The sequence below is a fragment of the Lissotriton helveticus genome, chromosome 2_1 (genome assembly GCF_964261635.1).
Source record: "Lissotriton helveticus chromosome 2_1, aLisHel1.1, whole genome shotgun sequence".
Taxonomy (NCBI): domain Eukaryota; kingdom Metazoa; phylum Chordata; class Amphibia; order Caudata; family Salamandridae; genus Lissotriton; species Lissotriton helveticus.
The window spans coordinates 938,611,407-938,625,088 of NC_136059.1; the positions used below are offsets into that span (position 1 = coordinate 938,611,407).

Sequence of the window (13,682 nt, forward strand, 5' to 3'; positions counted from 1 at the left end):
ATCAATATGCACTGCATTGTGTTACTCTGAATTTAGTAAACGATGATGAAGAGCCACCCAAGGTGGCTTTATGTGGCTTAGTAAACCCCACTAAAGGACTTGGGTTGCCTTGTGACGACTTGCGTCATACAAGGGCAACCAAGGTCTTCGTAAATCTTACCCTCAGCATCTTTGTTTACATCTCAAGTAGTTCTGTCTCCGTCCCTCAGTTTGGTATGAAGCTGGATTATCATTCCCCTGACCTGTGATGGTGTTTCAGGCAAATGTGTAATTGAGTTGTTGCTGCCTTTTTTAACACCTTAAGTACCATGCATTGACAAAGTCAACAGATCTCCCTGTAAAGCCCATTGGCTTTGTCAGTGCTATTTTGGTAGAATGCCACCATATGTGTAGATACACAGTAGAGTATCTGAATGAATTCCTTTATACTTTAAGAAAATCCATACAAGGGTGACCACCGCAGATGTACATGCATCTACTTTTGGCATATGAATTTACTGTTTTATGCTTCACGAAAATGCACTAAAATTTAGTCACTGTGAATACACCCGCTTCTGTGGCACCCATATTTGAAAGGATTTTTGTAAAGCATAAGAAAATGAAATGGCAACATTCTTGCTGCACATGTATGCAGATGTAGGCTCATGGCCATCCATAATTTTAATATTTACTTTCAAGTCAGATTTGTAAAAGAAATATCCACATACTTTACTATAGGAATAATCTGAAGTTTGGGTGGAGATCACTTCATGGTAAACTAAAGGGCAACATTGAAATATTAAACATAGCTTTATGTTAAATAGTGTTGTGAATTAATTTTATAACTTTCAAATATAGAGCAAAATAAAAAGAAACAGCAGCACTAATAAATTAATTTCTAATTAAAACTTTAATAAATGGAAATATATTATATTCAAAATATTTTTCTGTACTGTAAATCAAAAAATAAATACCCACCTAAAAACATTTTTTTATGTTTCATTCACTTATATTACGTTTTTACACATAATGGCAAACATATAGTACCTTCAAAACAACTTCCCAATATTGCAATCGATACCCTCCCACCACCCCTCACCTCCACACCAGGTTGAGCACATAATAGAATATAGTAGCCTGCACATTGAAATCAACAGTGTGAGTTGCACCATAAAGAGGCAGTAAAGTTGTGTTGAATAGTCCCAAGGCTTGGAGTCTCTGAGGACAAGTTCTGTACTGAAAGTATGAGTTCAAGTAGGCAAGAACTGGGTCCCAAAGTTTGTGGAAGAGTTGTGATTTGTCCACCAAGTCATAAACGATCTTTTCATGGCTGAGCAGTAGTCAAAATTTATAAAGCCAATGTTCGTAAGTAGTAGTTTTTTCTTAGAGGGAAAGAATTGTGTGTTTGGTAGCTAAGAAAAGGTGGGATATTTGTGTACCCGCTGTGGAGTGGGGTGGGTAAAGTTCATCTGCATCTCTTCCTAGGATCTCAAATTGAGGGAGTTTGTCTGAATCTCGGCTCTGGATCCAAGAGATCGCTGAGAAAACACCACCCAAATGTCCTCCAAATGGAGGCAGGACCAAAGGATATATGTATGAGAGTGCCTGTTCCGAAGATTGTTGAGTGTATTGGTGGGCCTACAGCAAGGTGTGCTCCAGGCACTTAGCTATGAGAAGGAGGTTGGTATGAGCGTATGTGTGATGTGCTGCTGACTAGTAGGAGTTGTCTATTTTAAGTTGTGGCATGTACAACAGGCTCCCCCCTCTGCAGATAGTTTCTGTGTACTACCGTGCCAGTGGTGTAACGACAGTTGAGGGGGCCCTCCTGCAAAGTACATGGAGGAGGCCCCCGACCCTGGCCCAGCATCTAGCACTGTTGCTGAGGGGGGCCCCTGGAGCTCAGGGCACCCTCCCCCCCAGACTGCCCGGGCTGCGGTGGCTTATGTTACGCCACTGAGCATGTCCAATGAGGACTTTTCAAACCCTGAGAAAATGCCCATTAATGACCTTACAGATAAATGCAGAATCCTTTGTGTGAGACGCTTTTTCCAAGTCCCCCCATGCATCTGCTCTCAACTACTCTGACATCCTAGCCTCCAGGGTAGATTTATAGCTTCTCGTAGTGCACAGCACATCACCTTTAGTTTGTGGATTGGAGGAGAGGGCTAGTTTCAGTCTCCTATGGTCCGAAGTGCAGACATGATTAAATCAGCCAATAGGTGGCCATCTTTTAGGAGCTTTATTCTGCCTTAACCCCTTATCTATGGAGATACATAAGGTCCCAAAAGCATTAGATATAATCTCTGAAGGGCTCCTCCTCCAGGGTGAGTGCTGATATAGCTTCCCTATTCTCCATCATTAGTTTTCGCAAAGAAAGAATCCCCATCCACCCTTTCCCATTTTACCCTCACACCCTTATTGCGTGAGTGAAAGGGGGCCAAACTCTCCTGCTTCCTTAATGCCCCCAACAAATTAAGGTCCAGTAATACAAATAGGGAGTTGTGATCTCTGATATAGAAGGCAGGTACATTGTAGTCAAATATTAAATTAGTTAGATCACGGGGTACCATAATAAAATCCATCTCACCTTTCGAGCACCTTTACCCCCTTATACGTAGCAGGTAAAGAGTCTCCCACTTTCTAAAGAGCTGGTGGTCATCGCTCTATTCAGAGCCTCTCCAAAGGGGATGTGCTGGAAGTCCTCCCCATCTGTTGTCTCCATTCCGCAGACAAAGGGACCCCTGTTCCCACACAACCTTGTGTTGAAATACCCCGGCCAAACTACCAATGTCTCCTTGTTAGAACTGTCAGAAAGGCTCGCTAAATCCCTCTCAAGATCTTCAATGAAGGTGATCAGGTGAGAGTCAAAAAGAAGTTGTTATGCATATGAATCAAGATCACAAGAAAGAGTCAATTAGTGGACAACTTGATGCATGAGCATGGAGATGAGTGAATGAGTGTATGGACAGACAGTGGTGTAGCAAGGTCTGGTGGTACCCAATGGGGAAAATTTCTTGTCACCCTCAGCTTGACAAAATGACAAATAAATTGTGTTTAAAACACATGATTTTCCCATTTTGTCACCCCCCTCAGTGATGACACCCGGAGCGGCCCGCACCCACCGCACCCACCTTCCTACGCCACTGTGGACGGATGGATTAGGGACTGCAGTGACTGAAATATCTATTCACTTTCAATTATAACCCGACCTATTGGCTTTGCCAATTCATTTTAAGTTAAAATAATTATTTCATATTGTTTAAAAAACATGGTTTTCCGAGTACTCAATGTACTCATTTCTCAAAGTTTTATAGTCCGTGCTTACAAATGTGTATATGTGAGGGGTGTGAGCATGTAAGTGTCCATTCAATTCATCATCATGATGAAGTAAGTGATGGGGCCCCTGGAGCGCGGGGGCCCCCCCGCAACGTGGGGGCTGCGGGGGCCTGTGTTACACCCCTGTACCGTGCTGTTGGTGCAATTTATCTTGGAAGGCAAGAGGGACCATATTAAAATCGCCTCCAAGTATGAGAGGGCCGTCTGCAAATGCCAATATTATCTGAACAGTATCTCATAGGAACCTTTTCTAGCCCATCTTAGGTGCATGGATGAATGCCAGACATGCAAGGCTACCCTCCCAGTGACAGTTAACCGTTAGCCACTGCATATTTTTAAAATGTATTATTAATTATTAAAAGTGATGTATAGAATTAATTAACATTACATTCATTGTATGTTAATACAAACAATTGTTACCATCATTTTTAAATTCAAAATAGGGCATTAAAATATTTTATGATTAAATATTAAATACATACTAATTTTATATATTTTTTAACATTACATTATATGTATTTATATATTTTACAATTTTAAATAATATACTTTATTTTAATTCCATAATTCCATTATTTTCAATGGTAGGATGTTGCAGTACCAGTGGTTTGTGAGGTTTGTCGCTGGCCTTACTACTGTTTTTGTTGTTGTTTTTGTAGTAACTTTCAATCAGATGTTTTCAATAAGTAAAAAGTAGTAAGCTTCCTCAAATGTTTAAATTATTCAAAAGTGTAAGTAACGTTTGTGACTCAGACCTATGATGTTTCTGCACTTTTTACATGCATCTACTTAATTGTTGACAGCATATGTTCTTGGTTCTAAGTATTGCTTTTTTACCTTTTTGTAGATGAAGATACACTTTAATGCTCTTTATTTGTTTTGCTGTAGAACGTGTCTATTGCTTACATTGGAATATTCGTTGGTGGAGATTACCATTTCTCGTGGTTAAATTTCCTTGGCTTGAATATTTGGTAAGTGCTGTTTACATTTGAATTATGTTTTGAATACTTTGCATTAATTTTCCTGTAAAGAAGATTAGATTGAAGAGAAATAATTCCTTTAATAGCAATAAGTGAATGCAAAAGCAAGACTGCAATATAGTTTAGTAAGGTCATTTGCTTGAAGGCCAAGGGCCTCATTTACAATACTTGACAATGGGCCGCTCTACAAGCCTTCCTCCTGCGCTGCTATACGACAAAAGAAAACAGAAGGAATGTGCCGTATCAATCAGATACAACACATTCCTGCCCTCTTTCCATGCGCTGGTGCTCAATTGGCTGTCATGCGCCATCACAGGCATCCCTGCACCATGGTGCAAGTGTGTCTGCATTGTAGGGATGATTGTTTTGTGCAGGAAGGGACATCTTCCTGCACAAATGCAATCAATGGAGGTGATTTCATCTTTCTATGTGTGCTGTAGAATCCAGCATACATAGAAAGAGGAAAAAACATGGAGAAATAATGTCATTTCTCCTCATTGTGCCACCCCTACACCTCCCATGGGAAGGCGTAGCCTTTTGACGCATTCCCAGGTTTACAACTTGTTGTAAATCTGGTAATGTGTCTGATGGCATAGGTGTTACTTGGGAACACCCACTGTAATGCCCAAGGCATGTCTCCCATTCGTAGTGTGAGGCAACGCAGCGACTTGCGCTGTGTTGCCACACTCCATAATACAAGGCACTGAAAAGTCATGCAGAGTGGCTTTAGGTGGCCTTGAAGTTATGGCTAAGCCCTATGCGCCACCAGAACGTCACAAAAAGTGATGTTCCAGTGGTGCAAAGGGCTTGTAAATGATCCCCCAAGTCTCTTGTGACCTTATGAGGATGATGGTCTTCCAGTTTACTAAAGAAGCAATGGAGAGACATTGTGACCACTATGAAAGCCATTGCACTAAACAAGTTCACAATGCCAATGATATTTTAATGTCTAAATAAAAACAAAAGAGAGCCAGTAATCAAAATGTCTCAATATAAATCTGCTTTATTAAGAATTAACTACAAAACAAAAGAACACATGTTTCCTGCAGGCCATAAAACGGAATGATATTCCAAGTGGGAAAGGATATGAAGTAAACTATTTTGATGATGTTGGGCAAGTCCTTGTAACAATTCATATATTAACAAGCATTTACAAAATCGTTGGGGCTTGCCTTTGATATCTGGTGCCTACTTATTGGCTTTGTCAATGCTTTTTCCCCCAGCGCCACCCTGCACATGCATAGCAGCCATCTTGAAATGTTTTTTCATTATTTGCGATAGAACGATGATACTATTGGCTTCACCAGTGCCTGTGATGCCATACAAGAAGCTTTGGGAAAGCCAAAAGCATGAGCAGTGGTGTCAACCAGTAACAGGTAACACCGGGTAATAGTGGATGTTAGCGTGCACATTCTGCCGTGGGGTGAGGGGAGGTTGACAGATCTGGGCAAGAGTGGAAAAGTCACTACATGTGACTAATAAAAGTTCCCTGGAAGCTTCCACGAAATCCCATGGCTATAATGACAACGAACTCAGCAAATAGCAACTCATAAACAGAGATCAACAACCAATGGCTGAAGTGAGCTGGCCAAAATACCACTTTCTTTACTGTATGTGTATATGCATCTGGTACTCTATTGATAAAAAGAAGCCCATAGGTGCGGGCAGGCCAGACCTAAAAGAGATGAATGCTAGTCCTACTAGCTTTATAGTGAATTGTTTCTTCATTAAGGTAATTCTACCACTACTCAGGAGCCACAACATAAGAGTATCATTGCATCAGTACAAAACTGATTAACCACTCTAGGAACGGTCCTCAAACACTGGAAAGTGTGTATTTCAATAGCACAAAAAACAAATACTTAAAAAATAATAATTAATAGACGGACTAAAAAGTTAGATTGGGACTCTGATATCCATGTTCGCAAAATCAAACTTATATATATATAATAATATATCCCCTGGAATATACATTACCAGATACTGCCATTGACCCATTTGAATCCTCTTTCACAAATATAAAATTTAAAGGGATAATGGAGCTCTAGTGATAGCATGGTTTTAGTAAACTGATCCAGTCGCAGCCGGCATGACTTGCGGGTGGGGGGCGGGGGTCAAGCGGGAGGGTTTGCACAGGGAGGGGGGTACATTTAAAAAATAAAGAGTTAAAACTTACCTTCGCCTCCGGTCCCGCGTTGCGTCTCCTCTCTCCTCACAGGAAGCAGCAGTCTCCCTCTCCTCCCCTAAGCCAATCACAATGCTGCAATGGCAGCATTGTGATTGGCTGGGACGCCCACCGCACAGGCATCTATGGGGAGGCCGTTTTCTCCATGCAGGCTGCCTATAGCCAGCATGGAAAAAACGTGAGAGTGCCTATGACTAGTGTGGTTTGGTCGGCCCTGGGGCCAACCAAATTGTCAGCACCCACAACAGTGGGCAAGCCACTCCTGCCCTGCCTGGAGCAGGACCACCCACCCGCCTGCCCCCAACCAAACCCTTCCGCTTTTTCGCAGTGCGAGAAGCAGAAACAAAAAATGGTATTCACAATACCATTTTATGTTTCTTCTTTTTGCACTGTGAGAAAGCATTGTGGCGACGCTTCTCCGCCCACGTGGAGAAGCCGCCCCTGACCTGATCTTTCAAATAATCCAAAATGTCCCCTTAATGCTTCTTTACATTCTCCCAGAGATTATGTCCAATTCTCAGACACATTACAGCTATTACACAGATGTATACTCCCTTCTGAAATTACTTGAAAAAATACCTTTATTTCAGATCTTATTTTGAAACTCGATTTTGTTCTTTCTCACTAGTCGTTCTAAATGTTCAAATAAAGCTCAAGGTCACTGCATCCAGACTGTGTCCGAACCATCAAGTTTTGTCACAGACAGGACCTAAAAAGAAAACAAGTATATTTGAATAGGTATAATTTGAAACCAGTAGCCATGGACAAAATCACTTGACAAAGTGTAGTTGTGGCATGTGTGCAAAAATCAACACCTCAGCAATACCAGTCCCACAACAGGACTTGATTTTCCATATGTCAAAATTGTATGCATTAAATAAAACTGATAATAATGATAATTTCAACACCACATCCCATTGCGTGCTGGACTGTGCATCTGTCTCTGCTTTACCAATTGTGAATCATATAAATAGAGCTAGTTATTCTGGCGCAATCGGACAAGATCAGATACCTGTGATAGTGTTATAAAAAAAAAAGAAAATGGAACTCTTGCGCAATTATCCGGCCTTTGTATTCCTTCCTTGCTACAACACTAGTGCTAGAACTACACCATAAGAAGAGTTGTTGCAAAGTTTCTAATAATTATGGAGAGATACCTCTTATGGATGCAGTAGAGAGAATGTTATGCAGGGGCATAGTAGAGCCCTTTGAGACATGGATCTATGAGAATGGAATTACCCCATGAACAATCCAGTTTTAAGCCAAATTGTTCTGTAACTGATAATATAACTGCTGTTCAGTTAATCATTAAGAAATATGTAACTGTTAGACAACAAATAATTTGTGCTGCATTTATTGATTTCTCCACAGTATCCAATCGTGTTTGGAGGCAACTTGCAGCACTTGCTTTCCCTCCTAATCTTCTAATTATTATAATTGCTTTACCTTTCTCTACATGGTGTAAGGTATTAATGATGAGCCACAAAGGTTTAATACAAAAGATAAGTAGGCAAAATGGGTTGAAACAGACATGTCTTTTAGCCCCTGTATTGTACTTAAGCGACTTGCCAGAACAATTTGTGCATCTGAAATATTTCCCAACAAAATTGGGCTCCCATACCTTACACAAATTGATGTATGCTGATGCTGTTGTTCTTTTTGATCTGACTCCAATAGGTCTTCAACAAAGCCTTAATTAAATCGATATGCAGAAAATCATTTTTTGAATATTAATGCCACAAAGAGTAAGATTGTAGTGTTCAGAGCTAAAAAATAGATATTGTTAGTTGGACATTAGGACAAAATAAACTACAAATAGCTAGAGCATTTTCATATTTAGGTAGGATATATTCTCACTTCTGCATGCATGCATGTATGTAGAAGCTAAGGTAATGATCCATGTGGGGGGGTCTTAAGCCAAGTTTACAGGTATTTAGGGGAAGACATTTTAATTACTTAGTCGAAGTTTATAAAACTAAAATTCGTCCTACAATAACTTATGTCTTTGAATGTATCCTATTTTCTACATGGTCATTTTTCGACTAAAATAAATGTAAGATCCAAAAACAATTGCGCATTAGAAGCTTCTGTTCCAGTGGAAATATTGTGACTTGAATTTCGTTTAATGAGTTCCTATGTCCTGGCGAGCAGCAGCAGGTACATGATTCAGCTGTCCCCTTATTCATGCCCCAGATGGAACTCCGAAGCAATTTTTCGAACAAAAAGACTTAAGCACTTTAGTTAAACAATGTACTTTTAGGATACTTTTTTACCATGTTCTGGAATTGTTTGATGTTCTACTGACAAACCACAACCTTCAGTCTCTTGGCCAACTGCAACTTGCCTTGAAAAGGTCTATACTTTTATTACATTTCCGCCTTATATTTATTGAGGTTTTATATTCTGTATTGTTGATCACAGTAGAGCCCTAAATCAATGAATACAACTGAAATTCTAATTATATTTCCGATGTAGTGCCTCAAGTGCTGTGGTAGGTTAATAACAGATGTAAGATAGTGGGGTGCAACTGACAATTCTGTAATGCTTTATTACACTGAAAATTCTTATAAACATTTAAAACGAGGACATCACACATCACCATATTGATCTTTAAACATTTGATACGAAGAGTGTTATGAAGAGTTTTTTGCAAGTTAACTGCCAAAAGTTTTAAATTCTTTGGGTAAGCTGTTAATGACTGACTTCATTGTTTTTTATGTATCTGTTCTTTCAGCATGGCAGGGGGACTTTCATATTCCTATATTACTCTACGAGGACATGCACAGCCAAAGAGCGAAAAATATTCTCCTGACTATATAAGCGTCCCCCCATCTGTGAAGGTGTAAACATCTGGATATCATTTGAACACACAAGTTTGTGAAGCTGAGCTGCTACAGAATGACCCCTTACATCTTCTCAAATATTCAAGCTGCCCTCATCCCTTGGGGGCATTATCAACAGAAGGAAGGGGTTCACAGGCATTTTCATCTGAACAAGGAAATCCCTGGAAGCCATTCCTGAAACCCAGCCCTAGACCTTCTAATCATGTGGGCAAATTTGTCCAATATCCATTTTCTTGATATATTATACAGATGGACTTTCCATTACACCTTTTAAAGTTGATTTTCTGATATTGTAAATTGTACTGAATGAAGGTTTGTTTATAGAATGTCCCCGGCGGCTTTGCTGGATACCTTTTACCCAGCTAACTTTACAAAGCCTAAAACGGTCATACACAGTCTTTGTGGGGGGTGTATTGTATTGCAGTTATTTTTTTATGATTATTTTATTTATGTCGTTTTTTAATTAGTTTCTTGTATGTGCCATCAGGAAAAACATATATTGTGAAGTCTACACTTAAATGCACCCATAATAAAATGAAGGAACATGTTTTAAAGTCAGAATATAATAATCATTATTTAAAATGTGATAGCTTCTTATTCTGAAAAAGTAAGTTTTGGTGCATTTTTTTAATTCCCTGATGATAAAACGGTATCAATGCAAATAACCTGTAATTAGTGTTAGTGAATGTGAGCTGCATACATTGTTACGTGTCTAGATTGTTCTCCTGCCTTCTTGTGTATATTGTGAAATGGCCCACATGCTGCCTCCTAATGACCCAGCCTTTGTCACAGAATGTAGGCACTGATAGCCTAAAAAAGTACTTTGACAGAAGGCCCATCCCATGCAAAGCTTATTTCAATCTATTAAGGCTTAAATTGAACCTCAACGTGTCACCTGTTATTCCTCTTTTCTATTTTTGTCACTCGGCTTTTTAATGAAACTAGCCTTACCTAATTGCAAAATCTGTTGTTTAGGCAGGCACACCAGTAAGGACTCATTCTAGTCACAATCTCTGTCTCTGCTGGCTGTGCCACAATTTGTAAAATCCAAGTCAGGGGTTAGTTCTTTTTCAATGCTGTACCCCAGCTTTGGAACGGTCTTCCTTTTTGTCTGCTTTAGAGGCAGCATTTTACCTTGTTTAGAATGGCACTCAAGACCTGCCTATTCTGCTGAGTGCTTTTGCTATTGCTACTTGTGTGTTCTAGCTCCATGTAGCCTCAGAGTTAAAGTCTGCACCCTAAAAGTTCCCATTCCTTCAGTTATTATTTTATGATACTCCATCACCCCAACTACATCTTTCAGCAAGAAATCTATTTTCTTAAAATTCCTTATATCATATTAACCCTTTAACCCTTGCACTCTTCCATCCAATGTGAAACCCAATCCTGTCTTCCATGAGAATAGTTTCCTCCCGATGGCTAGTTTCTCTACAACTTTTGAATAGATACAAATCCTGATGTAAATGTGAGCAGGCACTGGGCTCCATGCTCAAGCACACGCATTAGTAAAGCCAATAGCTTTGGTGTTGGCCGCCAGCCATCTGGCAATTCTTTTTTTGTTTTGTGATGGTTTTTGCAAAACGTTATTGTTTGGAAATATGCCAGGTCCTCATCAATCTAAAAGAAATCATTTGCTACATACAAAAATATTTTTGGGCGTCTCATTAATAAAAAAAAAACGATATTACTCACAGGCACGGAAGGAAACTACTTAAAAAGTTAGTCCGTCTGACATTAACTGTAGACCTCCCGCCTTTGAGAAAGAAAGCAGGCAAGAAAGAAATCTTGAAATAAAGAAGGTAGAAAAAGGACAACAAAGAAGGAAAGAAGAATAGAGAAAGAAACAAACAAACAAAGAAAGAAGAAAACAAAGGGAAAAGAATGAAAACAAGGAGTGAGAAAGAAAGAAGGAAATAAAGAAAGAGAAGCAGAGAAAGAAAGAGAAGGAAAAAAAATAAAAAGAAAGGGGGATGGAAAGAAAGTGAGAAGGAAGACAGTAAAGGAAAGAGAGGCAAGAAAAGGGCTGGTAAGAAGGAAAGAGAAAGGAATAGAAAAGGATGGCAGGAAATAGAAAGAAAGAAAAAGGAAGGAAAGAGGAAGAAAGCAATAAGAAAAGAAAAAGAAAGAAATATGAAAGAAAGAAAGAGAGAGAAGAAAAAGAAAGAAAGAAAGAAGGAACGAGAGAAGGAAAGAAAGATGGAAAGAGAAGGAAAGAAGGAATGAAAGAATGAAAGAAGGCAAGAGAAATGAGGAAAGAAATAAGTCAAGAATGAAACAGAAAGAAAGAAAAGTAAAAGGTAGGAAAGAAAGAAAAACATCGAGAGAAAGAAGGAAAGAGTGACACAAAGAGATAAGGAAGGCAACAGTGACGGAACGCAAGAGAAACAAAGACAAAGAATGAAGGAAAGATAGAAAGAAAGAAAGAAAGAGACAAAAAGGAAAGAAAGAAACAAGGAGAGAAAAAACAAGTAAAAAGAGGATAACTTATACCGTGCCGTTTCAAATGCACAATGTGAAATAGCAACAGTCAGAAAAGCAAAACTCCCAAAAGGAATTTACAACAGTATTGGCAGGAGATGAGATTTGATAAAGAAGCAATGTGCTTCAGAATCATCCTGTTATCACATCACATCAGCCTCTACACACAAAGGCAACACTAACGTAATTGTAAAGTGACATCAAAAGCCCTGGCACTAAAAGGTACTAGCTTGGGTTCGGATGTGCTCCTTGTGAGAGACCAAAATGAAGTCACTCAAAGCGAAGTTAACCAGTGGCTTAAGTAGGCTTGCCACTGTCCCATGCTGCATGCTGTTGTGAGTGTAAGCAAAATGTGAATGACACAACAACAGACCAATAGATGAAGAGAGGTGGCTTAAAGCCTCTATATGTAAGTATATTTTACATAGTTTAATAAAATCAAAAGATTTTGGCTAAGGCCAGACCTAAAATTAGCTTCAGTGCTCCAATTTAATTCTAAATCATAGACCTTGCTATTCAATTCATCAAGAAGTTGATGCTATCTTACAGAACCTCAGGAGCACTGACCAAATGGTGGAAATAGGAAGCGCATAGGAGATACTATTAAAGTATGTGGAAAACATAAGCAGCTGCCTTGAGTGATATGGTCTGCATGAGATGAGAATGTGGGCCTGTTTAGAAAAGTTAACTTCAGTGTAAGTTGGTTTTCTGGGGCAAACAGCTGCCAAGTCTGATTCTGCCACAAGCCAACTGGAGCGCCTCACTATTACATAGCCCACTTAGAAGATCGTAGAGAAGCATCCTAAAGATCTGCTAAATTCTCCAAACAGGAGAAGGTCCTCTGAGCAAAAAACAGATGTCACAGTTTCATTAGATCCTGGAAGTTACTTCTGTTCAATTCGTCAGATTCGGAACTTGCAGAGCTCAAAGCCCATCACAGGCTGCCTGGTGACTGAAGCGGAGAAGGGCTGCAGAAGCCCAGATAGTTTAAGCAGGAGCTTGCACTCAAGGGTTTCTGTACGGCAATACACATTTTTAGGCAGTAGTAACTAAAATCTCTAAAGGAATGTATTCACATCCTACATTAAAGTAGCGATTACTGGGCTGTCAGGAATATCCTTAGGAGTGGTTACCAGATGGTCAGATTGCTAAGTGCAACAATTAGTGCCTATGCCAGCATATTGTTTTGCTCTTACTATTGATCATATGAGTCCCATGCTATGTTTGGGAAAATGCAGAATCATTCAAAGATTCACTGTTTTCTAACGGGGCATTCGGATCATAGAAGGTTAATTCTGTTAGGTACATCAATAGCTGTAAGGGTGAGTGATGCCCATCAGCACCTCATCTGAGATTCCCACTGCCTCTGCCAACTGTAAGAGCAACACATATTGGGCCCCATTCACCCAAAAAGTAGTGCCTCTGCACCCATAGAAACATAGCTACATAGAGGCGCTGATTTTCAAATGTTTGGTGCCAGGCGCAGGTTTCCAGGTATATTTCTGGGAATTTTGTGACTTTTTCTAATGGTTCCTAGTAGCCATGTGTGGTGTTCTTCATTGAAGAGGTCTCCGCACATGGGCATTTTTGCCAAGGGGATGGCCCTTCTTGTATATCCCAGCAAGCAATGGGGGTAAACTTATTTTTGCAACCAAATTTACCTTTGTGAATAGGGGCCAATATTTTCACACATCTGCATTCCTAAAAATTGGTTTCTTGTGCAAGTAAAGGGAGTCTATACCTTCCTGAGTGACAATAGAAAGAGATAGCATGTTGGTGGAAGGTCAAGTCAAGTTATAATTAAGGTATTGAAAGAAATATCTTCCGTAAGATAAAGCTACATTGATCAGGTGCCACAGTGAAAAGGAGCACCTGTTGCCC

At 39.7% G+C, this 13,682-nt stretch overlaps 1 protein-coding gene across 1 annotated transcript in view; it reads left to right on the forward strand.

Annotated features, from left to right (window-relative positions):
* The window catches only part of SLC35D2 (solute carrier family 35 member D2), a 389,027-nt gene extending 379,150 nt beyond the window's left edge, over positions 1-9,877 (forward strand). Inside the window, exons 11-12 of the mRNA XM_078675686.1 lie at positions 4,204-4,286; positions 9,215-9,877. Coding sequence (XP_078531812.1) covers positions 4,204-4,286; positions 9,215-9,326 — 195 coding nt within the window. The 3' untranslated portion in view covers positions 9,327-9,877. The remainder of the gene's footprint in view (positions 1-4,203; positions 4,287-9,214) is intronic.
* Positions 9,878-13,682: the final 3,805 nt, after the last annotated feature.